This window comes from Hyla sarda, chromosome 2 (genome assembly GCF_029499605.1).
Source record: "Hyla sarda isolate aHylSar1 chromosome 2, aHylSar1.hap1, whole genome shotgun sequence".
Classification (NCBI taxonomy): domain Eukaryota; kingdom Metazoa; phylum Chordata; class Amphibia; order Anura; family Hylidae; genus Hyla; species Hyla sarda.
This window is the reverse complement of record NC_079190.1, coordinates 208,754,614-208,780,382: the sequence shown is the minus strand read 5'-3', so window position 1 is coordinate 208,780,382 and position 25,769 is coordinate 208,754,614. Positions and strand designations below refer to the sequence as shown.

Genomic DNA, 25,769 nt, shown 5'->3' with positions numbered 1-25,769 from the left:
AAAAGGTGGATACATTCCTAGGAAAGAGTCTCCTAGGACTGTATCCACCTTTTCCAGCCCACCGGAGCACCTGAAAGCTGAACTAATTTATGCAGAAAAAGCCATCAACTGCCGAGCCGAGAAGTTTGTGACGAATCGAATTTACTGTAAGTTCGCTCATCTCTACTCATTTCATTGAAGGCTCAACTATGCAACATAAGGTCATTACCAGTCCTCTAGAGGAAAAACCACTCTTCACAGCCCACACTGGCCCATCCAAGAAAAACAACCTATATCTATACAGTCTATCTGCTCTAACACAACAAAAAGAAAAGGACTTTGCTAATATTTTTGGGTGGTAAAATAGTTTATGTTACCTTAAGACACAATAACTTGGAGAGATCACCAATCTGAGATATGTTATTGTCTGATAAGTCCAGATGCTGCAGGGATGTACAATTGTTTATCTGATCTATAACCTAATGGGGAAAAAAACAACAGCACACGTCAGTATATAACTTCATGACACAATAAAAGAAACCACTAGATCAGTGGTCTTCAACCTGCGGACCTCCAGATGTTGCAAAACTACAACTCCCAGCATGCCCGGACAGCCGCTGGCTGTCCGGGCATGCTGGGAGTTGTAATTTTGAAACATCTGGAGGTCCGCAGGTTTAAGACCACTGCACTAGATGGTCAGCACATGCCCTCCTAGGGATCTGACATCATGTACCATTATGTCAGCTGCTCGTTAGTAGCAGTAGAATTCCCTGTACTGAGACAATGTCAGTGTATAATGATGAGTGCTTTAGATACATACATTTCCCTTTTTCATTATACATTAACCCCTTCATGACCCAGCTAGTTTTGGCCTTCATGACCCAGTCCGTCTTTCCAAATCTGACATGTGTCTCTTTAAGTGGTAATAACTTTGAACTGCTTTTACCAGGCAAAGTGATTCAGAGATTGTTTTTTCGAGACATATTGTACTTTATATTAGCGGTAAATTTTTGTTGATACATGTAGCGATTTTTGTTAAAAACTCTAAAATATTTCTCTATGTTTGAAACTCTCTCCTTGTAAGAGAAATAGTCGTGCCAAAAAAATTATATATATATGTATATATATATACACACACACACACACACACACGTGTATATCTATATATATAAAACTCAATGGGGGAGATTTATCAAAGGATTTAGACTGGTTTTTCATGTCTAAATTTGTCGCACAGAAAGTCGCAATCTAAATATGTGCGACTTTTGCTGTAGAGGATTTTTAGAACATGATGCATGCAAGTCTATTTTAGACGGAAATGCATTGGAAAATGCATTGGTGCTGAATTTATCAAGTGCGACAAGTCGCATCTGCCCAAAATACGCTGAAATGTCAGACCATGTTGGAGCAGGTCTAAATGCAGTTTAAGCTGTAGACCCTGAAGTCTGAGCACAGAATTTATCAAGGGCTGTGAGACCTTAGATAAATTAGGAGCACAATAGACAGGAGACTACCACATACGCTGGCCTATAAGCATACCCGGAATAGACTAGATTAGGAAATCTCCCCCAATGTGTGTGTGTGTGTGTATGTGTGTATGTTCCAGCATCACGTCCAAACGGCTAAAGATATTAACATGAACCTTGGCACACATGTTACTTATATGTCAACAACAAACATAGGATAGGTGATTTAACCCTTACTCACCCCCCATTTGCCAGGGGCGGGGTTTATGTTTAAGGTCCCATACAAGTCTATGGGAAATATATGTTACTGCATAACTTCCAAACGGCTGGAGATATTTTGAAAATACTTGGTCGCATGTTACTTATATGTCCACTTAAAATATAAGATTTTAAGTGGACATAATTTAACCCTTAACCATTAATTTAACCCTTAACTACCCCCCATTTGTGAGGGTCAGGGTTTTTTGTTTAAAGTCCCGTGCAAATCAATGGGAAATGTATGTTCCCACATAACTTCCTTACGGCTGGAGATATTTCAATACCTGGTACACATATTACAGGTCGGGATAGGAGGACGGGATAGGAGGACGGGATATGGGGTTAGGATAGGAGGACGGGATAGGAGGATGGGATATGGGGTTAGGATATGACAACAAAATATGAGGATGGGATATGAAGTCAAAAGCTTCCTCTGTTGATTTGCCTCCACAACAAGGATTAGGAAGGAAAAACCGGGCAACGCTGGGTACTCTGCTAGTGTATATATATATATATATATATATATATATATGTATGTATTTTTTTACTTCTGTACAACAGCTCCCCCTAGTCAGCTCCCCCTACTCTATAGTAACAGGGACTGTTCCCCAGGACTGGCGCATAACAAACGCGGTACCAATATTTAAAAAGGGAACAAAAGGTGACCCCAGAAATTATAGCCCTGTTAGTTTAACCTCCGTTGTATGTAAATTGTTTGAGGGTTTCATAAGAGATGCTATTTTGGAGTATCTTGATAAAAATAAATGCATGACCCCATATCAGCATGGCTTTATGAGGGATCGGTCCTGACAAACTGACCTGATCAGCTTTTATGAGGAGGTGAGCTCCAGACTGGACCAGGGGCAATCGCTGGATGTCATATATCTGGATTTTTCCAAAGCATTTGATACAGTGCCACGTAAAAGGTTGGTGCATAAAATAAGAAGGATGGGGCTGGGGGAGAATGTGTGTAAGTGGGTAAGTAACTGGCTCTGTGTTAGGAAACAGAGGGTGGTTATTAATGGTACTTATTCTGATTGGGTAACTGTTACTAGTGGGGTACAACAGGGGTCAGTCTTGGGTTCTGTTCTGTTTAATATATTTATTAAGGATCTGGAAGAGGGGTTGAATAGTAAAGTAGCAATCTTTGCAGATGATACTAAACTCTGTAAAGCGGTAAACACTATAGAGGACAGTGCACTGTTACAAATGGTTCTGGATAGGTTGGAGGTTTGGGCTGGGAAGTGGCAAATGAGGTTCAACACTGATAAATGTAAGGTAATGCACATGGGGAAGAAAAATCTGGGCTGGGATTATGTATTAAATGGGTGAACACTTGGGACTACTGACATGGAAAAGGACTTAGGGGTCTTAGTTAATAGTAAATTTAGCTGTAGTGACCAGTGTCGGGCAGCTGCTGCCAAAGCAAATAAAATCATGGGGTGCATCAATAGGGGCATAGATGCCATCAACAAGGAAATAATTCTACCGCTGTACAAATCACTAGTCAGAGCATACATGGAATACTGTGTACAGTACTGGGCACCAGTGTACAAAAAAGATATAGTGGAGCTGGAGAGGGTTCAAAGACGGGCAACCAGGGTAATACGGGGAATGGGAGGACTACAGTACCCACAAAGATTATCAGAATTGGGGTTATTTAGTTTAGAAAAAAGAAGGCTTAGGGGAGACCTAATAACTATGTATAAATATATCAGGGGACCTTACAGAGATATCTCCCATGATCTATTTATACCCAGGGCTGTATATATAACAAGGGGGCATCCTCTATGTCTTGAGGAAAGAAGGTTTCTACACCAGCACAGACGGGGATTCTTTACTGTAAGAGCAGTGAGACTGTGAAATTCTCTGCCTGAGGAGGTGGTCATGGTGAACTCTGTAAAAGAGTTCAAAACGGGTCTGCATTTTTGGAAAATAATAACATCACTGGTTATGTATACTAGATTTATAGGGACAGAACGTTGATCAAGGGATTTATTCTGACTGCCATATTTGGAGTCAGGAAGGAATTTTTACCTCTAGTATGAGGGTTTTTTGCCTTCCTCTGGGATCAACTCAACTCAGTAGGGACTCACTAGGGTTATAGGTTGAACTTGATGGACTCTGGTCTTTTTTCAACCTCATGAACTATGTTACTATGTTAGTGTTTAGTGCACAAAAGATGCAGTAACAGGTTTAGGACACTAGGGGGATTTTTACTGGACTTGCTTCACCCGGAAGAGAAGCATGCAGGCGGGCACAGTGTCGGCAGCTCGGGACGGGTAAGGGACACTGCTGACTCCTAGCAGAGCAGTGTGTGTGTCCCGATCCCCGTGATCGGGACACACACACCGCGCTGCTCAGGATTTTTATGTCTGAAATGCTGCCATCAGCTAGTCAGATTAGACTAGCTGATAGGAGCAGTCGCTGTGTGTGTGTTGGGGGGGTTGAAACCCCCCTAGGTCCCGAGGCAAGATGGTTGGCTATTAGTGATAGCCACCATCCTACCGGTGTGGCAGGATGCCGCGAGTAGTGTACAGTATCTGCATGACGTACATGTACGTCATAGGTCGGGAAAACCTTCACGGTCATGACGTACATTTATGTCATGGGTCAGGAAGGGGTTAACAAAGAATTATACCAGATATACCTTCAGATTGTTTCCTGCAAGATTAATCCATTCCAAATGCACCAAGTCTTTGAGTCCTTCCACATATCCTATACTGTTGTGAGGTAGATTTAATACTCGCAAATGGACCAGTTTTGAAACTCCCATCATCCGAACAAGGCGGTTATTGGCCACAGAGAGCTGCAATAAGGCAGAGACAAAAGAAGACATAAACAGGAAGGTAGGGAGCTCACCCAGCAGGGGCACGAAACCAAGGAACCCAAGTCCAAACCAACAGCTGTAGTGAAAAGAAGCCGGCACTCATCAGAAGCTAAAAATTCTCTTACTTTATTAAAGGGGTATTCCAGGATTCTTTTTTGTTTGACTGTGCTACAGGGGCTGTAAGATAAGTGTAGTTCATAATAAAGTGTCTGTACCTGTGTTTGATGGTGATCTTGCAATGTTCCCCAAGTGCCCCAATGTTCATTTTCTCCAGCATACTAAAGGACTGCTGTCTCAGCTTTTCTGAGGCTAAAGTGCAACTCGAGACATTACATCACTAGTCAGTGTTGAAAGGGAGCCTGTCTGTATTTCAATGGGTGGAGAGACTGCTGAATGGGTGTGTGGGGTGAGGGGTGGTGATTATTATGGCACAGCATGAAAGGTAGCTCAGGTGTGTTTCAATTGGTGGGGTGGCTGATGTGTGGGAGGAAAGAAAAGCGACCTCACACTTACAAACAAAGGATCCTAGGACTTGTAGTTGGAGGGAGGGAACAGCAACAGGAAATAGCCATTTAACAAAAAAAAAAAAAAAAGCAGCAACATTATGGTGGACTCACAATACTGCCATTCAGCCCCAAGAGAAGCAAGGATTCTTCCTAAACATGTCCATAACTGTCTGGCAGGTAAGTACTAAAGTCACCTTATGGTGGATAACCCCCTTTAATGACATCTTCAAATCATTCTAATCCATCGCAATGATTAGAAGCTAGTTTAGCTCAAAATGCTTTGGTTCTCTCTCATCATGCAAAGGTTCACCTGTAACCATCATGGACTCTTGTTTCTGGATTTTAAGATGCCATTAGTAAAGTAGAATGTTATCTTCTTATGAATGCCGGCCTCTATTCACTGCAGCTGGACACAAAACATATATGAATAAACAGCAGTATGACTGAATAATTTGAAGATACAGTCAGTTACAAAGTTGCATGATTCTACATGTTTCATTTTCCTTTTTGCTTTGTAAAAATGTGCTGTAAAACAACTGCATTACAAGATGTATGTAATACATTGTTCTGATCAGTGCTGTGGAGTCGGAGTCGAGGAAATTTTGGGTACCTGGAGTCGGAGTCGGCAAACAATGCACCGACTCCGACTAAATAGTTACTGCAATGCCACCCACCCAAGTCAGTGTCAAAAGATTATTTTCAGCCCTAAAAATAATAGTCTGACTTAAGAGCCTTTATGAAAGAGGATCTGGTAGAGGCAATTCTCTTCCTTAGACCTATACATTGAATTGATTTGCATTTGCTAAGCCTATAACTACATTTCAAGATTAGTATAAACCATTTCTAGGTTTTACAGATTTTGTTTTTGGTTCATATAGATAAGCTTTGTTTTTGTTTTAAAACAACCAAAAGTCTCTATGACAAGGCACCATTGCTCTCAGACATGGCCGCCACTACCTTAGAGACAACTACTTCCGCCCACGGTCCGGATCAACCACGGAGATCCCCGGCTACCAATAATCTGTCCAACACTTTTGTACTACACTGGCATGTCATTCCTGCATGTCACCACCTGGATTGTATTCTCATCTTGATTCTACTTGTCTTTATTCATGCTAATGTCGATTATTTGTTTTTTCTGCAAGTGATGCTTCATTCACTGCATTGTAGTTTGGCCCCTCCCCCTTTTATTTTGGCACCAAATGTAACTGTATTTAAACCCTGTATGTACTGTATAGCATTATCACTGATCTGAAGAAGGGGCGTTGTCCCCTGAAACGCGTTATCCTGTTTACTTTGCTTTATTCTCAATAAAGAGGTCCAGCTTTGTTCCACATCACTTCTCTGGTCCGATCCTTCTTTTCCACACTGGAAACCACAGGATTTTTTTGCATAATTTCATGGTACTTTCTCCAAGTTTGGCAAGCCCTTTCCTGAACCCTTGGCTCGGCAGATGTCTCCAGCATTGTTACCCTGCTTGGTGGGTTGATACACGAGTTTTCCACTCGCTCCAGGTGAGCACCCAGTAATGACCCAGGTGAGCTTTACAATAGCTGGAGAGCCACTTGAACCAAGGTTAATGGTGGGGGTCTCAGCATTTGGACCTCCACCAAAAAAATGGGCTGCTTATTCTAGAATGCCCGGGCCTATTTTTGATTCCAGTCCGGCCCTGCCTGTAAGTCACTTATATCATTGTGTATTCTCTTGACTGTGTCCCATCAGTGCTGTAGTCACTGATATCTTTGTGACATGTATGTTGCCTTTCTTTCCTTCAAGGAATGTATAAAATGCATTTGCATATTAATACAGAGGAGTCGGAGTCAGAAGTACAAAAAACTGAGGAGTCGGAACATTTATCTACCGACTCCACAGCCCTGGTTCTGATCAGTATCTCTGCCCCCTCAGATAGAGCAGCATAAAACTAGTGACTGTTTTCAAGCATAGAATTTAATGCTTTGTAAACACTTTTTAATGTAATGAAAAAGGACTGTGAAAACTTTAAAACCAGCATCCTATTTACTAACCTGGGTAAGATTTTTGCATTTCTCTAGATGCTCCAATTTGATGATCTGATTTTTGTCCAGAATCAGAGTGCGAGTTTCTGCTCCACATGGCAATGAGGTGCTCAGCTTCTGCAGGCCCTGGCCAGACAGATCCGCCACGGTCACTTAGGTAAATATAATAAAAAGGGGGTCAGATAACATTGGTGAATGATGTATAGTTGTACAGTGGTCCCTCAAGTTACAATATTAATTGGTTCCAGGACGACCATTGTATGTTGAAACCATTGTATGTTGAGACCGGAACTCTATGGAAACCTGGTAATTGGTTCTGAAGACCCAAAATCTCATCCAAAATAGGAAAAAGTGAAAATTAAAAGAAAAACAAGAAGATAACTAATATAAATAAAGCAAATCCCCCTTACATATATATAAGTAATAAAGATCTGCTGGGAGCTGTAAATCACTGTCTATGTCAGTGTTTCCCAAGCAGGGAGCCTCCAGCTGTTGCAAAACTACAACTCCTAGCATGCCCGGACAGCCAAAGGCTGTCCGGGCATGATGGGAGTTGTAGTTTTGCAACAGCTGTGGGTACCCTGCTTGGGAAACACTGATCTATGTAGAGGACAGAAGCTTCTTCAGGGTCCTGTACAGTACACAGTGTCCTAAAAAAGTAACATGGAGCCGTCCTCACCTTGTGTCCAAAGGAGCAGCTAACCCTGGTACAGGTAAAGTGTACAGAACATGTAATACCTCTCTGTACTATAGGGGGCGCTACCAGACACCAGTCAGTGCATACGCTTCAGTAATACAGGGGTTTTACCAGTAAAATGCCCATTCTGATTGGTCAGTTCTTCCGGCTATTGACACGTTTCACAGATCTGGACTGTCTGTAGCATTGTATGTTGAGTCTGGTTTCAACTTACAATGGTCTAGAAAAGACCATTGTATGTTGAAACTATTGTATGTTGAGGCCATTGTAAGGGATCACTGTATAAGTTTCTTATTAATGGTGTGAGAGACATAAATGTGCAGTATTGATATTTCATAACCCTGGTCCTCTGCAGTCACCTACAGTTTGTCTCTACGCCCCTATTTCAAGAGGCGAGGTGGAAATAGGACCTGCCCGCTCTGCCAGTCACTGTCTGCAGTGGTGTCCTACTTCTACCAGTGATGAGCAGGCAGGTCCTGCTTGGACTCCTTGTCTCAGAAGCAGTGAGAAGAGATGAAAAGCAAGGCAAAAGGAAGTCCCTGGAACAGAAGCTGGGGTAGGTAAGTATCACTTTCACAGGAATACCCCATTAAATAGTGGTTTGCTAGCTGCTTCCCCATATACAGAGCTTTCACCTCCAACCTAGATCATGAGGAGCTTTATACAAGTGTTATTCCACTCACTTGGGTGACAGGGATGTGGAAATCCTATCACCCGATGCCCAGGATATACAGTTCCGGGTGCCGGGCAAGTTAATGGGGCAATCCACTCTAGAGGTAGGAGTATATAGATCAATGGAGTTCAATAGAACTGCATTGATCTGTATGAGGAATCTAATGATTCCTCCTAAAAGTCCCCTAAGTGAGCTAATAAAGTCTAAAAAAAAATAAAAAAAAAGTTTAATAAAAATTTAAAAAAAACACACATTAACTTTCATATTAAAAGTTCATATCACCCCCTTTTCCTATATAAAACATAATAAAAATAAACATATTTGGTATCTCTACAAAATTGTCCGAATTCTACATAATTGTCCGAACTATTAACCCGTTAAGGATGCAGGGTGTAACTGTAAATGCTGACTAGTTTTACTTTTTTATTTTGTTTTCACATTCTCTTTTTGGGGTACTGAGTGAAAATTATAGGAAACATTTAAAATAATAATAAAAATTTAGAACAGGGCCACAACTTAACAAAATGTGATAAAAAGTCCCATTTGTAAAAAAAATGTCTGTCTGGCGCTCACTGCAAGAGACCGCATCCATTACAGTCTATAAAGCCAGTCATCTGCAACGTGATGGATGGAGCTCTGAGAAGAGGAGTGCAGCTCTACCGCACGCTTCTCCTTGCTGTTTCTAGTGATGGTGACCTGACCAATATATATATATATTTTTTTATTGATAGTCATTTTTTAATTATTAATGGATGGTTCTGGTTATAAAGCTTTTCATGTCCATCCTGGATGAATTACTGGACCTGTGGGGTCATAGGCAGGTGAAATTGTGATCTTTGGTTGCATGAGTTAAAGGGGTTATCCAGGAAAAAACTTTTTTTTTTTATATATATATACCAACTGGCTCCTGAAATTTAAACAGATTTGTAAATTACTTCTATTAAAAAATCTTAATCCTTTCAGTCCTTATGAGCTGCTGAAGTTGAGTTGTTCTTTTCTGTCTAAGTGCTCTCTGATGAGACCTGTCTCTGGAGCTGTCCAGAGTACAAGCAAATCCCCATAGCAAACCTCTTCTACTATGTGCAGTTCCCGAGACACGTGTCATCAGAGAGCACGGTTTCCAGACAGATAAGAACAACTCAACTTCAGCAGCTGATAATCATAAGAAGGATTAAGATTTTTAAATACAAGTAAATTTACAAATCTGTTTAACTTTCTGGAGCCAGTTGATCTTAAAAAAAATAAAATAAAATAAAAGTTTGTTCCTGGAATACCCCTTTAAGGCAAAAGTTTCTGTGTATGTCTATCCAATGATAAAGTTCAAACCTTCATCGAGATTCCAGTCCAGACACAAATAAAGGAGCTGGATGGTCTCTTGGGTACTAGAGATGAGCGAACTTACAGTAAATTCGATTCGTCACGAACTTCTCGGCTCGGCAGTTGATGACTTTTCCTGCATAAATTAGTTCAGCTTTCAGGTGCTCCCGTGGGCTGGAAAAGGTGGATACAGTCCTAGGAGACTCTTTCCTAGGAATGTATCCACCTTTTCCAGCCCACCGGAGCACCTGAAAGATGAACTAATTTATGCAGGAAAAGTCATCAACTGCCGAGCCGAGAAGTTCATGACGAATCGAATTTACTGTAAGTTTGCTCATCTCTATTCTACTTCTGTGTAAACTGTGTCAGAACTAAAGCCATGACAGATCTGTCAACCATACGGCTTAAATGACTTATGTTCACACAAAGATTTTCTGCCTGTTTTTTTTGTTTTTTGTTTTTTCCTGGGCCAAAATAAACAACTTTTTTTTTTTTTTACTTTGGATCCAATGAAATCCAATGGGGAAAATGGCTTTATCCACATACATACTCATTTTAAGGCTGTGATTGTCACATTTGCCAAATTAATCGTTGGCTTTTTTTTTTTTTCCAGCAACTGACATAAGATAATGACATAAAGATATGGCTGTATTGACTTTAGTAACCTAAGGGGGGGAATTAATGGCGAAATTTGTTCCAATCGCAAACTATCACTTTTGGGCTATAGCTTTTTTGCTGTTGAGCTGAATATATAAGTTTGCAATTTTAGCCATTTTATGAGACATCAAAATAGCGTGCACACATGGCTTTAATGTCACACTGCTTGCTGCGCTATTCTCCTTGGTAAAAGTGGGGGTACCCCTGGCGAATGTCTCCAATGTTTAGGTGAACAGTGTTATGGCGTCACGTCTATTTTATTCCACATAACACACAGATGTCAGGATTGGAATTATGATTTTCCATTCTTATTTGATTTCATTGTGGTGCAATGTAAAAGGAATACATTATAACAGTGGTTTACATCCTGCGGACCTCCAGATGTTGCAAAACTACAACTCCCAGCATGCCCGGACAGCCGTTGGCTGTCCGGGCATGCTGGGAGTTGTAGTTTTGCAACATCTGGAGGTGTGCAGGTTGAAGACCACTGCATTATAGGGTCATATCTTCATACCTCCAGAATACATAATAGGTAAACTGTGAGGAGGTGACATATAAAGATATGGTATTGTGCACAACAACCATGAAGAATATGACAGAATATAGAGGTGATGTTTTTAGAGATTTGCTTGTCACATTAACCGTCACAATAACAATGAACGTGAATGACGGGAAACGTAGTCCTGCCACAGGCAAAAACGGTCAACTGTAGAACTGGAAAAACCACAACTCCCAAGAACCCTTGCGGCAGCCCCGAGCCCGCTATTGTCCCCGCGTCAGAAAATTAGTGATTACCGTCTGCACAGCAAAGCCCAGCAATCCCGCACCGACACCCCATGGAGGGCTCCGCAGCCGCTGACTCGTCTGAATGCATTTCATTTACCTATCTCGTTGGTAGACTCTCCTGGAGACGATGTCACCTCCTCCCCCGCCATGTTACAACGCAGCTTCTCAGCTCCCCGGCAACCGAAAAAGTGTCACCGCATCACTTCCGTACCACACACTGCGCCTGCGCAACATACTCCTATCTGCCCACACTACCACCTAGTGGATTCTCATGGAACTGCATACTCCTTTTGTCAGTACTGCACCAATATCATTTACTGTAGTAATATTCATACAGTAGATCTAAAGTTTAGGATAGAATAGAATATCCTGGGAAAGGAAACACTGGCCCAGATGTATCAATCTGTCTAAAATCAGATCTGTCTGATTTGTCCATAACAACCAACCAATCACAGGTCAGGTTTCATTTTAACAGAACGTATTAACATATGAAAGCTGAGCTGTGATTGGTTATTATTGGCAACACCAGACAGTTTTAGTTTTAGGCAATTTGATACATCTGCGCCACTTAAAGGGGTATGCCACCCCCTAGACATATTATCCCCTATCCAAAGGATAGGGAACAAGATGCTTGATTGAGGGGGTCCCGCTGCTGGCAATCTCCATGCAGCACCTGGTATTCTAAACAGTATGCGGGAGACGTGACATCACACCACGCCCCTTCCATTCATGTCTATGTTTGGGGGCGTGACAGGGTTAAGATGTCTAGGGTGGAGTACCCCTTTAACTAAAACTAATTCCCTATTCTAAGGGGGATATTTATCAAAGCTGTCTATGTCCCGCATCAATATAGACCAAACTACAGAGGGTTAGGCCGGTCGATTGTGCGCCTAATTTATCAAAAGGAGCACGACTCTTGATAAATTCTGTGCACAGACTTCGGCATCTATGCTTTAGGGTACGTTCATACGCACAGATTTTTTTTTTAGCGGGTTTTCCGCTGCGTATTTCAAAGTGGGCGTGCTCTTCTCGGCTGTCCGCAGCAGATTTTCCACCAAAGTTCCTACTGACTTCAATGGGGCCTGCGGCGGGTTTTCCGCAGTGTACATTCCACCGCGGAAAATCTGCTGCGAACAGCCGAGAAGAGCCCGCCCACTTTCAAATACACAGTGGAAAACCCGCTAAAAAATCTGCGCGTGTGAACGTACCCTTAGACTGTATTTAAACCTGCTCCAACATGGTCTGACATTTCAGCGTACTTTCAGCCGATGAGACTTGTCGCTGAAAAGTCACTTTTGATAAATTCAGCACCAATGCATTTTTCTGTCTAAAACAGACTAGCATGCATCACGTTCTAAAAATCCTCTAGAGCAAAAGTCACAAAAAAGTTGCTCACATTTAGACTGACTTTCTGTGCGACAAATTTAGACAGGAAAAAACAATCAAAATCCTTCGATAAATCTCCCCCTAAGTGTCTAAATGCAGGGGACCACTAGGACCCCACAGCACCTCCTAATGCAGGCTCCGTCTCTTGCAGGCGTCACTTCTCTTCAGCACCAGCGGTCTCCAAGTGTGGTGGCTGAAGCATGCTGAGGGGAAGAGACGGCTAAGACCTGGGGCCCTGTACAGGAGATTGTGGGGGCCCCAGCATTCAGACCCCGATCAGGTACTAATTACTAAGGATACGGTTTTATTACGGTAAGTATTTATTTTCATTTATTAAGTACCTTAAAACTGTCTATGGGAGCACCAGCGATAGACAAACGTAGTACTCAGGTACTTGAGTGCTTCCATAAATAGTACAGGGAGCACGTGCCAATATACCACTCCATGTACAGGGAGATATGGGGCTCCACTCTAGAAACTGCAGGGGTTTCAGCAGTAGACATCCCCCACAATAAGACGTGTAGGGCGGAAGTTGTAAAATACTTTTTATATAATGTAGAAAACATATGTATATTTGTAATATACGTTGGTTAAAATTGTATATTTTGGGGTAAAAAATTATATCCCTGCAGCTATTGCCTGCATCTTTGCAGAGACAAAATAGTGGGCGGGACAAGCAGGGCTCGGTGAAGACTCCTGGCTTGTCAATAATCTTGCTGTGAGTCAGGAACATGTCACAGGGCCTCAGCACACGGAACCCTGCTTGTCCACTCAAACTTCCTGTATTTTGTCTTTACACAGAGACACAGCTGCAGAGACAAGACAGGATTTTTTTCACCCAAAAATATACACTTTTTTTAAACAATGTATATTACAAAAAAAAAAATATATATATATATATATATAATTAGATAATATATATATTCTACATTATATAAAAATTCCAAGTGACAGGTACACTTTAAGGCTAGAAATACACATTGCATATACTGCACATTTTCTGCAGCAAAAAATTAGCCAAAAGACAGAAGTAGATTCATCTGGAAGGTGAAATGTAAGTGAAAGTGTTAAGTGAAAAGTGTTATACTTGCCCCTCCCAGCTGGATCCATTCCTGCCTTTGGTTTATTTTCTGCTGCAGAAAATATGCAGCATATCTGCAACATGTTGCCCTTCACTTTTAGGGGGTGGTGATGTCACGAGGGGTGTGGCCGTGAAGTCACAACCCCCGCAGCCTGCACCCAGCATTTGGAACAAAATGTTCCGAATGCTGGGGCAGTGGAGCACCCCTTTAAAGTTGAAAATTCTAAATGTAATATGAAATTTTTTTTGATATGTAAAAGGGTAGGGTCACACAAGCTATATTTTGCTGCTGTGTATTTTCTGACTCATTGAAGTCAATTGTTAGCAAAATCAGCTGCGTATTTTGCTGCCCATTGACTACAGATGCATTTTTGGGCACTTATTATAGTCACAAGTCTTAATGCAGGTCTGATGACAAACCGACAGACAAAAATACCTGGTGTTTTTGTGCAGACTAAGGGTATATTCACACAACAGAATTTATGCACATCTGTACGAATTCCAAGTCCACATTCATTTAGGTGGTTTCTGGCATGTGCAGATTTCATGCGGAATCCGCATGCTGAAGTGTGAATGGAAGTACGGAATCCCCTTGAAGTCTATTGGGCTTTAATTTGATGCAGAATCTGTGAAGAATTCTGCATGCGGAAATTTTGCTGTGTGAATGTACCCTTAGCTACCTTTCAACCATGAATTAGGAATGTGGGGGGGGGGGGGGGGGGGGGGGGCACTACAAGTTGGCATTACCAGAAGTTTGCACTGCTCAATTGGTTGTGTCTGGTATTGCAGCTTATCTCCATTTAAGTGATTGAAACAGAAAAAAGCAGCATGGTTCATCCCAAGATCAAAAATTATACACTATTCATAGGATAGGCAATAACTAGCAGATCATGGGGGTTCAACCACTGGGACTCCCATAAATTCAGAGGTTAGTTAGCCAAGAAATGAATGGAGCAGCAGCACGCATGTACAGACAGCGCTCAATTCATTCTCTATGGAACTTCTAAAGGCTATTCCCAGGGAATTGTCAGGGAAATTCAAGGATTCCCATTTTAATATGTTGCTTGAGGCCAAATTGGAAAAAATTTACAGGCCTGGGAGAAGACATTAGACACAAAACCAGTGCTGTAGACAGATTCTTCTGAATTTACTTAGGCTGGGTTCACACCAAGTTTTTGCAACAGTTTTTTCTTCAGGTTTTTGATAAAAAAAAACCAGATTCCTCAAAACCTGACTAAACTGTATCAAAACGTGTGTACAAAGTTTTATCTGTATACGGTTTGAAAAGTGATGTCCGGTTGCATCCATTTTTTAAGAAAAAAAACCGCATACGTTTTGAACTTTTCACTCCATTATGAATAAACTTTCACTTGTTTGATTGAAATTCCAAGAAAATAAACTGCAGTCAAAAACCGTACGGTAAAAACTGAATGGAACTGTACAGACACACAGTTCTGTACAGTTCCCATTGACTCCCATGTTAAAAAATAAAATGAATAAATAAACTTATACGGGTCTATACGGTTTTTCACCTGGACCAAAAACCGTGGTAGGCCACGGTTTCTGTCCAGAAAAAAATTAAAAGTAAAAAACCGTGTGGTGTGAAAAATGGAGGCAACTGTATGCAATATGGTGCATACGGTTTTGAATGGAAAGTCTATGGGCACGGTTTTCTGTACAGTTGCATACGTTTTTTTTTTTGTTTTTTTTTAAACCGTATCCAAAAACTGTATAGAAAATCGTGGTGTGAACCCACCCTTACAGAGACCAAGATTCTTCTAGCACACAAGGAAGGATGGCACACTGCCATATTATATGTCATAAGCAGGAAGGAGGAGATGTATGCGTGTACATTTTTTTTTTTAAAGTGTAATAAAGACATAAGCTGCCTTCCCTCACAGAATCATTTTTTAATTTTGGTAAAACCCCTTTAGTTCTCGGTTCTGCTGATTTTGCCACTTTTTACATCTGTTCTAATACAGTTTCCATTTTCCTATCTAAATAGGTCTTGAGCACCAGTTTGTTTATTTATTCTCCATATTTATACATCAGGGTACAGGTGCATCGCTGGCTAACTCGATCTAACTAATTGGTTTTATACATTGAGCCATTCCATTATTTATTTCATGCTTATTTACTAATTCAGTTGGTCAAATAGCGACATACAATGCAGATTGACCTGTCATGCCTTAGTCATTGCTTAACCCCTTAAGGACTGAGGGGTTTTCGGTTTTGGCACTTTAGTTTTTTCCTCCTCACCTTTTAAAAATTCATAACCCCTTTCAATTTTGCACCTAAAAATCCATAATGGATTATTTTTTGTGCCACCAATTCTACTTTGCAGTTACCTCAGTCATATTACCCAAAAATCTACAGCGAAACTGGAATAAAAAAAAAAAATCATTGTGCAACGAAATTGAAAAATGCCATTTTGTAATTTTGGGGGCTTCCGTTTCTATGCAGTACATTTTTTTCAGTAAAAATGACACCTTATCTTTATTCTGTAGCTCCATACGATTAAAATGATATCCTACTTATATCTGTTTGATTTTGTCGTATTTCTGGAAAAAAATCATAACTACATGCACGGAAATTTAGAAGTTTAAAATTGTAATTTTCTGACCCCCTATAACTTATTTTTCCACGTATGGGGCAGTATGAGGGCTAATTTTTTGCGCCGTGATCTGACTTTTTTAGCAGTACAATTTTTGTATTGATCGGACTTTTTGATCGCTCTTCATTAATTTTTTTCATGATATAAAAGGCGACCAAAAATACGTTATTTTGGACTTTGGAATTTCTTTGCGCGTACGCCATTGACCGTGCGGTTTAATTAACGATATATTTTTATAGTTTGGACATTTACGCACACGGCGATACCACATATGTTTATTAAGTTTTTTTTTTTTTTTTTAAGGGAAAAGGGGGGTGATTTGAACTTTTATTAGGGGAGGGGTTAAATGACTTGTTAACTTTTTTTCCCCACTTTTTTTTGCAGTGTTATAGCTCCCATGGGGACCTATAACACTGCACACACTGATCTCCTATGCTGATCCCTGCAGAGCCATAGCTCTGCACGGATCGGTGAAATAGAGGATCGATTGCTCAAGCCTGTAGTTCAGGACGCGGACACAGGTAAGGAGACCTCCGCCTGCGTCCCAGCTGATCGGAACATCGCGATTTTATTGCGATGTCCCGATCAGCCCGACTGAGCTGCCGGGAAGCATTTACTTTCGTTTTCAGACTTGGTCGTCAACTTTGATCGTCGCGTCTGAAGGGTTAACAGCGCGCGGCACAACAATCGATGCTGCGCGCTATTAGGCCTGGCTATGATTAGCAGCCGGGACAGACCCGGTGTGATGCGGGGTCACGGCGTGACCCCGTTTTTAACACCGGGAGCGGGCTTAGGACGTACAGGTACGTCCTAAGTCCTTAAGGGGTACTCTGGTGCCAAGACATCTTATCCCCTATCCAAAAGGATAGGGGATAAGATGCCTGAATGAAGGGGTCCCGCCGCTGGGGACCCCCGTGATCTTGCACGCAGCACCCTGTTACAATCAGACCCGGAGCATGTTCGCTCCGGGTCTGATTACTGGCGAATACGGGGGCCGGAGCATTGTGACGTCACGGCCCTGCCCCTGTGTGACACTCCGCCCCCTGAATGCAAGCATATGTGAGGGGGCGTGACATGCTCCGGGGACTGATTGTAACAGGGTGCTGCGTGCAAGATCACGGGGGTCCCCAGCGGCGGGACCCCCGCGATCAGGCATCTTATCCCCCATCCTTTGGATAGGGGATAAGACGTCTTAGCACCAGAGTACCCCTTTAAAGGCTTTAACTCAGATTCCAAAAACAGCATTACATCTGCCCTCAGGTTGTGAGTGGTATGGCAGCTCAGTTAGTGAAGTGAATGGAGCCAAGTTGAATACCACACACAGCCCGAGTACAGGTGTAGTGCTGTTTTAGAAACAATTAGCTCTGTTTTTTTCTATTCCTATATGTCCTCACGCACTGGTGTGAGAAACAGATTTAATCAAAGGATTCCATCAATTCACACAAAAACTAATATAAGGGTGTGACATGTCTCCTGGAGGACATAAAAAACAAACAGATATACAGCATTTAGGTATAGAGTTGTCAGTTTATTTACAGTAGTTTTACACTTATCAGCAATATGAAATGTTTTATGGAGGAGTAAGTAATACAATTCTGTTCACAGTTAAAGGGGTTGTCCAGTGCAGCATAAATCCTTTTTATAACAGGCTGTGTGTAGTACTGCAGCCCAGTCTTATTCACTTCAGTGGTGCCAAGCTGCAATACCAGACACAAACTGGACCGGAGTGCAAACTAGAATCAGCATTTTTTCTTATACTGGACAATCCTTTAACATGCACCCTCCATTATAGTATAGTATATCTCACCCACATCTAATATAGACAGGGAACTAGAGCAAGGAAAACAGTGGGTCTAATCACAACAACCAGATTACAACTCATTCTGCAAGTGAAGGGTTAGAAAATGAAAGCAAGCATTGTTATTTTCTGTTGGAGACGCAGTGTTTTTCCTTGCACTAGTTTTTACACATGACATCCAATGTCTAGTTTAGTCACACACACCACATGCTGTAAGCACAAAGTTTAACAAAAAAAAAAAAAATCTGAAAATAAAAGTGCCCATTCATTCCCATTCATAATACAGGGAGTGGGCTGTAACATGCTAGGAGGTAATCTTGATAGCATTCTGTGTTTCGGCAGAAGATTCATTTCTTTCTTTTGGTAAGTTTTGATGAGATCCAGGGTTCATATCTAGGCACAGAGGATTAAAACAACACATATTATAGTAGAAAAAATAAATGGGAATAAGTTCTACGAGAATTACAACAATTTAAATAATCTTTCCACCAACAAGACACATTTGAAAGAAACACACACACAAATATAACAAACCCTTTGTACCTGGTTTTGGTTGGTTTTCTAGTAGGGCTTCTGGCTGTTCACTCCAGAGCTTGTAGTTTGGATTATTTAGGAAAGGTTTAGTAAGTCCGCAGCTTAGACATCTGACTATAGTTAGTCTTTGTCCTCGACGTTCTGTATGAAAAAGGAACTGTTATTTTGTTTCTTTAAATGCCCTATTTGACATTATTATTGTAAAAATATCTAAAAAAGGATTATTGAACTAGGCAGTGACTATATATCAGCATTTAAGAAAATTGGCATGTGTGGAGCATGGCGGCAGTCTTGTGTATATTATACAGTACTCTACAGGGTCTGTTCCTTTAGAAGAAAAAAAAAATGCTGATTTCTTACTTCTTTGTCTTACAGTACATGTGATGCCTGAAAGTAGGAGAGAGCTGCATCTCTTGCAAATTGTTCTTTTTATAGAAGGATCCCTAGAAAAAGAGGCAAGTATTATACATATTTAAATGGGCACTGTGAGATACAAATACATTTGATATGTTGTAAAACATGCACAACCAGTAGGTTTTACAATTTCTTTCATTAGAAAATTCTCAGTATTTCATACTAAAAAAAAAGCCAGTCAAACAACTGCCCCCCTGCCTGCTTGGACACATACTAGTCCTGCTGTGTCATTGCATCATCACTTATGTCATGGACACACTTCCTTGATTGACAGCTGTGAGTGCAGAGCTCACAGCTGGAGGAAAAATCCTCCCACTGTCAGCTTGTGTCCCGCTACTGTCAGTGAGGACAAGCTGGGAGTTGTAGTTTTGCTAATGATAGCGGAGATGTGAGCAGACAGCATACTGAGGGAGGGGGCGGAGACCTGCACTGTGAGGCCACGCCCCCTCCCTTTGATAGGAATTCAGACTAGAGAGCTAAATTAAAAAAAAAAAAATGTAATAAAAGGTGCTAGACACATAAATTTGATGTACATTGTCAGTATTAGGTACTGACCGATTATAAAAAAAAATGTTTTTGTTGGATCTAACGGGTATGCTTTAGATAATTAACAGGCTAGTAAGATATAAGTCATTAGGTTAGCTGCCAACAGCGATTTGTCTAGATATCCACCATCATTAGAGGTAAAGAGCTACAAATCAGATAGGGGTCTGAAGAAATTAAAATGGCCACAGACACCGTGATAGATTAAAATTATAGGACAGCACTTTGCAAAACAAAATATTGTTACCCTACAGCACTTGAGCCTAGGAAACTGCTGTGACCCCCATAAATTGGCCACAGTCAGGGAAGCAGCTATGACACTACATCCAGATGCCATAAACATCCAAGTCATATAGAGCCGATGGGGTGTAGTTTCTATACAGTTGTAAACACATGGAACCAAAATTGTGAGGGTTTAGGAGTTGTGTCTATTTTGTCTACAGCGGGTGTTAGCTGTAACAAAGCTGTAATGGCAACATCTGAGATACTCCAACTCCAATGTTTTACGCATTAAAGGGGTATTCCAGGATTTTTTTTTATTTGACTATGCTACAGGGGCTGTAAAGTTAGTGTAGTTAATAGTGTCTGTTCCTGTGTGTGATGGATTTCTTACAATTCTAATGTGATTTTCACCCAATATTTATTTAACAGCATACAAAATGACTGTTGTCTCAGATTTTTCCCAGGTTGCAATGTGGCCGAGACCTGACTCACTAGTCAGCTGATGACAGGGAGCCTGTCTGCTTCATGGGTGGAGCGATCGCTTGGTGGGAGAGAGATCAATCTACAACTAATGCAACAGCTGTAGGCACCCTGATTGAAAACCACAGGTCTTTGAATGGATGCAGCTCATTTATGTTTCAATGGGTGGGGTGGCTGATGTGTGGGAGGGAGGAAAATGGAATTATGGGATTTGTAGACAAAGGAGGAAACTCAAACAGGAAATACCAGTTCACAAAAAGCTAGACAGTGTTATGGTAATCTCACAACATAGCCATTTAGCCCCAAGACAAGCGCAGATCCTTCCTAAGCATGTCCATTACTGCCTGCCAGGTATGTACTAAAATCACCTTCTGGTGGATAACCCCTTTAACATTCCCATAATCTTCCTTGGTGCCTCCAATATAAGCAATGAAATGGAGAACAAAAGTTTTTCTGTTGCTACAAACAGGACTGCAGTCATGTATAACAGCTTTCGTCCAAATTACTCCAGCACAGAGGCATTGACGTAATACAACATTTCAGTACAGCTTAGGTCCACTAAAGACTGCGGCTTGTGCTACAGTATTGCACTGGTCTTCATGAGGTTAAAGTAGTTATCCCAGAATGGAAATTTCTCACTAAGGCCTTGTTCATACAAACAAAAATGGGCGGATTATCAGCCTGGAAGACACGGGCTTACATGCAGCACATTTGCTTAATTCAGCAGCAGAACCGCTCAGAAATGCACCATCTTCATAGACGGCAATGCATTTCTGAGCAGAATCCATAGAAACAAATTTTTGTTTCTGCGGATGCCGGAATCTGGATTCCCGCCATGTGCATAGTGCAGCAGAATCCCATTGCAGCAGAATTTCTAAGTGGACTATTCCCATGGAATTCCGCTCAGAAAATCTGCTGTATAAACAAGCCTTAGAATGAATAAAGAGCTGCAGCTTCATTTGTTCAGTGGACAATTTTCCTTCATTCTCTGTATTGGTGCCAGCAGTCTAATTTCCTATCCTGTGGATATAGGACACATTTGCATCTTTGAATAACTCCTTCAACTGAGTTTATTATACAGAGATACAAGAAATTACTCCTGGGATTTATTTGTGTCTTTATGCAGTTGCACGAGTAAAATATCAGCTCCCTATAAAGTGGTCTTAAGCTTATTCCAAGTAAAGTAAACTTACTGCCTTAAAACTAAACGTTTGCCAATAGTTTTTTCTGTATGACAGTAGAATCGAGCGAGTTCCACATTCTCAGGGTTTGCAGCCAAGACACAATGTGCAGCCTAGGGGAGAGAAAATAAAAAATGGTAGGATTACACTGTTTATAAAGTCTGTCACTTATGTTTACAGAGTCACAATGGGGTGGGTGGGTCTCCTGACCCACCAGAGGGAATACACTTTGGGTCCATCCTTCGTCTTTAAAGAACAAATTTTATTATAACCACAGAATAATCCCTGGAAGAAGGCTCATCCACAAATGTATGTAGGGGTTGGCGCTCCCGTGGCTCCCTGGCAGTGTTCTGATTTGGGGTAATGGGCTGTTGCACCTGTACACCCTGGTCCCGTTACCGGTGTTTGAAGCATGCCCACAAGCTGAGCATGCTTCAAACCTGGTGGGTCCCGACCGCCATCAGCAGCCAGGACCCAGAATTAATGCCGGGCATCATCGATTGGGCCTATTTCTGGCATTAACCCTTTTAGACGCCACAATAAAAGTTGATTGCGGCAGCTACAGTAATGAAATTTAAACAATCCCTTAAGAAAAAAAAAAAAAAAAAAAAAAAAAAAAATTAATAAATCTGAATTAGCACTTCCCCTAATAAGAGTTTGAATCACTCCCCTTTTCCCCATTTTTTTTTTTTATTAAAAAATGAACACATGTGGTATCACCGTGTGCGTAAATGTCCAATCTATTAAAATACAAAGGTTCGTTAAATTGAAAAATTGTGCATTTTTGGTTACTACTTCATATATCATAAAAAGCGATCAAAAAGTCCCATCTATAAAAAACTACAGACAACGGCGCAAGAAGTGAGCCCTCATATAGCCCCGTATGACAATTTTTTTAATTTTATTTTTATAGGGGTCCGAAGATGACAATTTTAAACATAAAAAAAAACTACATGCACCAAAATTTGTAAGTAGTAAAATAAAACCTACATAAATTGGGTATCCTTGTAACTGTATGGTCCTACATATAAAGTTAAAGTGTAATTTTTACCGTGCGCTGCATAGAAATGAAAAAGCCCCCAAAAGTAACAAAATGGTGTTTTTTTATTTTACCACACAAAATATATATATATATATATATATATATATATATATATATATATATATATATATATATATATATATATATATATATATGTATATATATGTATATATATTTTTTTTTTTTTTTTTTTTTTTGATGATTTTAGAAGGGGAGGAGGAAAAAAACTAAAGTGCAAAAACTAAAATTGCCCGGGTCCTTAAGGCAAAATGGGCCGAGTCCATAAATTAAAGGAGAACGCCAGACCATAAAAATTGTCCCCCATAGTGCCGGCAGTAAAAAAATAAAGATGTACATACCTTCCTCCGCGCCTCCAGTAACCAACTCCGGTCTCCGCCGCAATCCACTTCCTGGTTGCCGGTGGTCGGATGAATCAGCCAATCACCAGCCGCAGCGCAGTCTGACTCGGCCGGCAATAGGCAGTGTGAAAATGCTTCAGGACACAAAATTTCTCACTACACCGGCACCTGCGGCCGGGGCCAAAAACGTCACACTGCTGCTCAGCCTATCGCCGGCCGACTCGGACTGTGCTTCGGCTGGTGATTGGCTGATTCATCCGACCACCAGCAACCAGGAAGTGGATTGCGGAGGAGACGGTTACCGGAGGCCTCGGGGGAGCGGAGGAAGGTATGTACATCTTTATTTTTTTACTGCCGGCACTATGGGGGACAATTTTTATGGTCTGGAGTTCTCCTTTAAGGGCTTAATCAAAAAAGCAATTTGGTTGCTATGGACAACTGCTCAACTTTTCCTCTGCACAGGTTTTAATAAATCTCCTCCCTAATGTATAACCTCAGTGACATGAAAGAAAACAGTGTGCGCAACTTTTACCTGGTACAGAAAGTTTAGTCTTTGAAAAGCTTCTTTGTCTTTAATCTGACTTGCCATCTTCAGCTACAATAATGAAGCAGAGAGATTATTCACACAAGAAATCCACATTTTACTTCAGATTGAATCTGTGAAAAAGAAATACTTGTTTTACATTTAAAAACTTACATGACCAAAAAGTGCACTGCAAAACCATGTCAATATGCATGTAGTCTGGCTTTGGCTCAAAAACAGTATAAAAAAAAACAAAAAAACACAGACATTTATTTTTTTTAATAAAAATTGTTCTCATGTGACTAAACGGTAACTTGCTGTGTGAACGAGCCACCAAAGTGATCTGCGCAGGGTCCAGCCATCCTGGTGTCATGGAGCCTGGGCTGTACACCCAACATGCAGGGGGAATGTCGATCACCAAGCTGCAGTACGTTTCGAATACACTTCTCCTGATCATCATTGTGACAGCAGTTTCATTTGAAAACTGGTGATAATGGCTTCTCTTTAAACAGGTTATACCAAGATTAAAGCATTAATGTCATCTGAAAAAAGTTTTGACATTTTATGACAGTTGAAGGGGTTATCTATGAAAAAAAAACTTGATATATCAACTGGCTCCAGAAAGTTAGATTTATAAATTACTTCTATTAAAAAAATGTTAATCCTTTCAGTACTTATGAGCTTCTGAAGTTGAGTTGATATTCTTTAAGTGCTCCCTGATAACACGTGTCTCGGGAACCGCCCAGTTTAGAAGCAAATCCCCATAGCCAACCTCTTCTACTCTGTGCAGTTCCCGAGACAAGCAGAGATGTCAGCAGAGAGCACTGTTGCCAGACAGAAAACAACAACTCAACTTCAGCTGCTGATAATTATTGTAAGGATTGAGATTTTTAATAGAAGTAATTTACAAATCTGTTTAACTTTCTGGAGCCAGTTGAATGAAAAAAAAAAAAAAAATATATATATATATATATATATATATATATATGGGGGGGGGGGCTTACACGGAGCTCCCAGTGGAAGCCTGTATGAGTTAGCAGGACAGCATGTGAGTAACAGGAGGCAGAACGGGGCACACGGGGCACATTAAACAACTGTCAGTTGCTGAAGTTGTCAGCGCTGTCAGATAGCTGTTTGTACGATGGCCCCGACACACAGCAGCAGCATATGTCGATGCTGCCTTCAACATACGATGGGCTCCGAGAGGCCATCATATGTTGAAATGATCATATGTCGGGGCCATCATAAGTGCGTCTCTAGTTACAGGCTGTCCGGGCATTCTGGTAGTTGTAGTCTTGCAACATCTGGAGGTCCGCAGGTTGAAGACTACTGTAGTGGGTTTCCAACAATTGCCAAATTCAGCAGGACATTTGCTTTTCATTCTGGTGATTACAGGAGGTCCGGTTCCCACTGATCTACCAGTTATCAATCTGTAGCTAAAGAAAGTCTTCAGATCAGTGTTTCCCAACCAGTGTGCCTCCAGCTGTTGCAAATCTACAACTCCCAGCGTTGGAGTGCAGCCTCGAGATGCTGCTTTATAGCAGGTTTACATACAAGTATAATTATTAAGAGTTGTGAAAAGTATTGTTGAAATACAATCACAGTCTATTCAAAAGACTACATATACCTCATTATACCTCTACCTTGTCTTCACTATCACGCCCCACAGGTAACCGCAGGATCCCCCAACTCGATATATATGAGCTCTTCCCTCCACTTCCATAAAGCCACTCCTGGACACAAGAGGTCAGGCTGGCAGGTCTACAGTTCAACGCGGACAGGAAGACACGATTATCATACAAATACTGAACGAGGTCTCCGGTAAAATGGCCGCCGCACTACAAATCAGCTCCTGTAACTAGAGACGCACTTTAAAGCGTGTTCTATGTGTAGAAGTGTTTCTTTTTTGTTTGCTGGTTAAAATTGAAACCCCGCCCATGGTCTATTCGTCACTTCCGGTGGTGCAGCAGCCATTTTGCCTTTCCGTGAGAAGTGCCTTGGTCAGACGTTCCGCCGTTCTCTGCAGTTCCTCGTGGAGCTGTCAGAGGTAGCGGTGCACCCATACGAGTTCCGCCGGCAGGAGGATGTCCAGTGAGGAGAGCTACCTGGCTATCCTCCGCTATCTCACCAATGAAAGGGAGCCCTATGCCCCGGGCACCGAGGGCAATGTCAAGCGCAAGATCCGCAAGGCTGCAGCCTGCTATGTGGTGCGGGAGGGCACCCTGTATTATCAGCGCAGGCACCGGGACAAGGAGCGCTTTACCGAGCTGGAGGTCGTGCTGCAGCCCGAGCACAGGAAGGGGCTGATAGAGAAGGCGCACATCGGGGCGGGAGGCGAGCACCTGACCCGACACCAGACATGGCACCTGCTGTCACAGCGCTACTGGTGGAGAGGTGAGGGGCCAATC

At 41.5% G+C, this 25,769-nt stretch overlaps 2 protein-coding genes across 6 annotated transcripts in view; both read right to left on the bottom strand.

The window, feature by feature from the left end:
* CEP97 (centrosomal protein 97) overlaps positions 1–11,468 on the bottom strand; it is a 31,948-nt gene extending 20,480 nt beyond the window's left edge. Inside the window, exons 1-4 of one of the 2 annotated variants that reach the window (XM_056556272.1) lie at positions 11,282–11,468; positions 7,064–7,206; positions 4,354–4,512; positions 357–458 (exon numbers count right to left, since the gene is read on the bottom strand). In XM_056556272.1, coding sequence (XP_056412247.1) covers positions 357–458; positions 4,354–4,512; positions 7,064–7,206; positions 11,282–11,333 — 456 coding nt within the window. In that variant the 5' untranslated portion in view covers positions 11,334–11,468. Of the gene's footprint in view, positions 1–356; positions 459–4,353; positions 4,513–7,063; positions 7,207–11,193 lie in introns of both variants that reach the window. The other variant, XM_056556271.1, reaches the window with a different exon arrangement.
* A 6,310-nt stretch (positions 11,469–17,778) lies between these two features.
* RPP21 (ribonuclease P/MRP subunit p21) lies at positions 17,779–25,762 on the bottom strand. 4 transcript variants are annotated; one of them, XM_056556264.1, is made up of 6 exons: positions 25,625–25,762; positions 23,371–23,433; positions 21,450–21,550; positions 18,958–19,040; positions 18,607–18,738; positions 17,779–18,456 (listed from the first exon to the last, which is right to left on the bottom strand). In XM_056556264.1, the coding sequence occupies exons 1-6, from the start codon at positions 25,682–25,684 to the stop codon at positions 18,368–18,370; spliced, it is 528 nt and encodes a 175-aa protein (XP_056412239.1). In that variant the 5' UTR covers positions 25,685–25,762; the 3' UTR covers positions 17,779–18,367. The 4 variants fall into 4 exon arrangements, with proteins under 4 accessions (XP_056412239.1, XP_056412241.1, XP_056412242.1 ...); XM_056556266.1 differs by lacking the exon at positions 25,625–25,762 and adding an exon at positions 24,999–25,422; XM_056556267.1 differs by lacking the exon at positions 25,625–25,762 and adding an exon at positions 25,005–25,422.
* Positions 25,763–25,769: the final 7 nt, after the last annotated feature.

Bases quoted from the DNA above. Each gene is read 5' to 3' on its own strand.
- RPP21 (XM_056556264.1), bottom strand. From the start codon at position 25,684: ATGTGCGCCTTCTCTATCAGCCCCTTCCTGTGCTCGGGCTGCAGCACG. The intron at 19,041-21,449 runs GTAAGTTTACTT...CTCTTTTTCTAG, and splicing joins AAACGTTTAGTTTTAAGGCA to GGATCCTTCTATAAAAAGAA. The intron at 18,457-18,606 runs GTACAAAGGGTT...CTCTGTGCCTAG, and splicing joins AGAAAACCAACCAAAACCAG to ATATGAACCCTGGATCTCAT.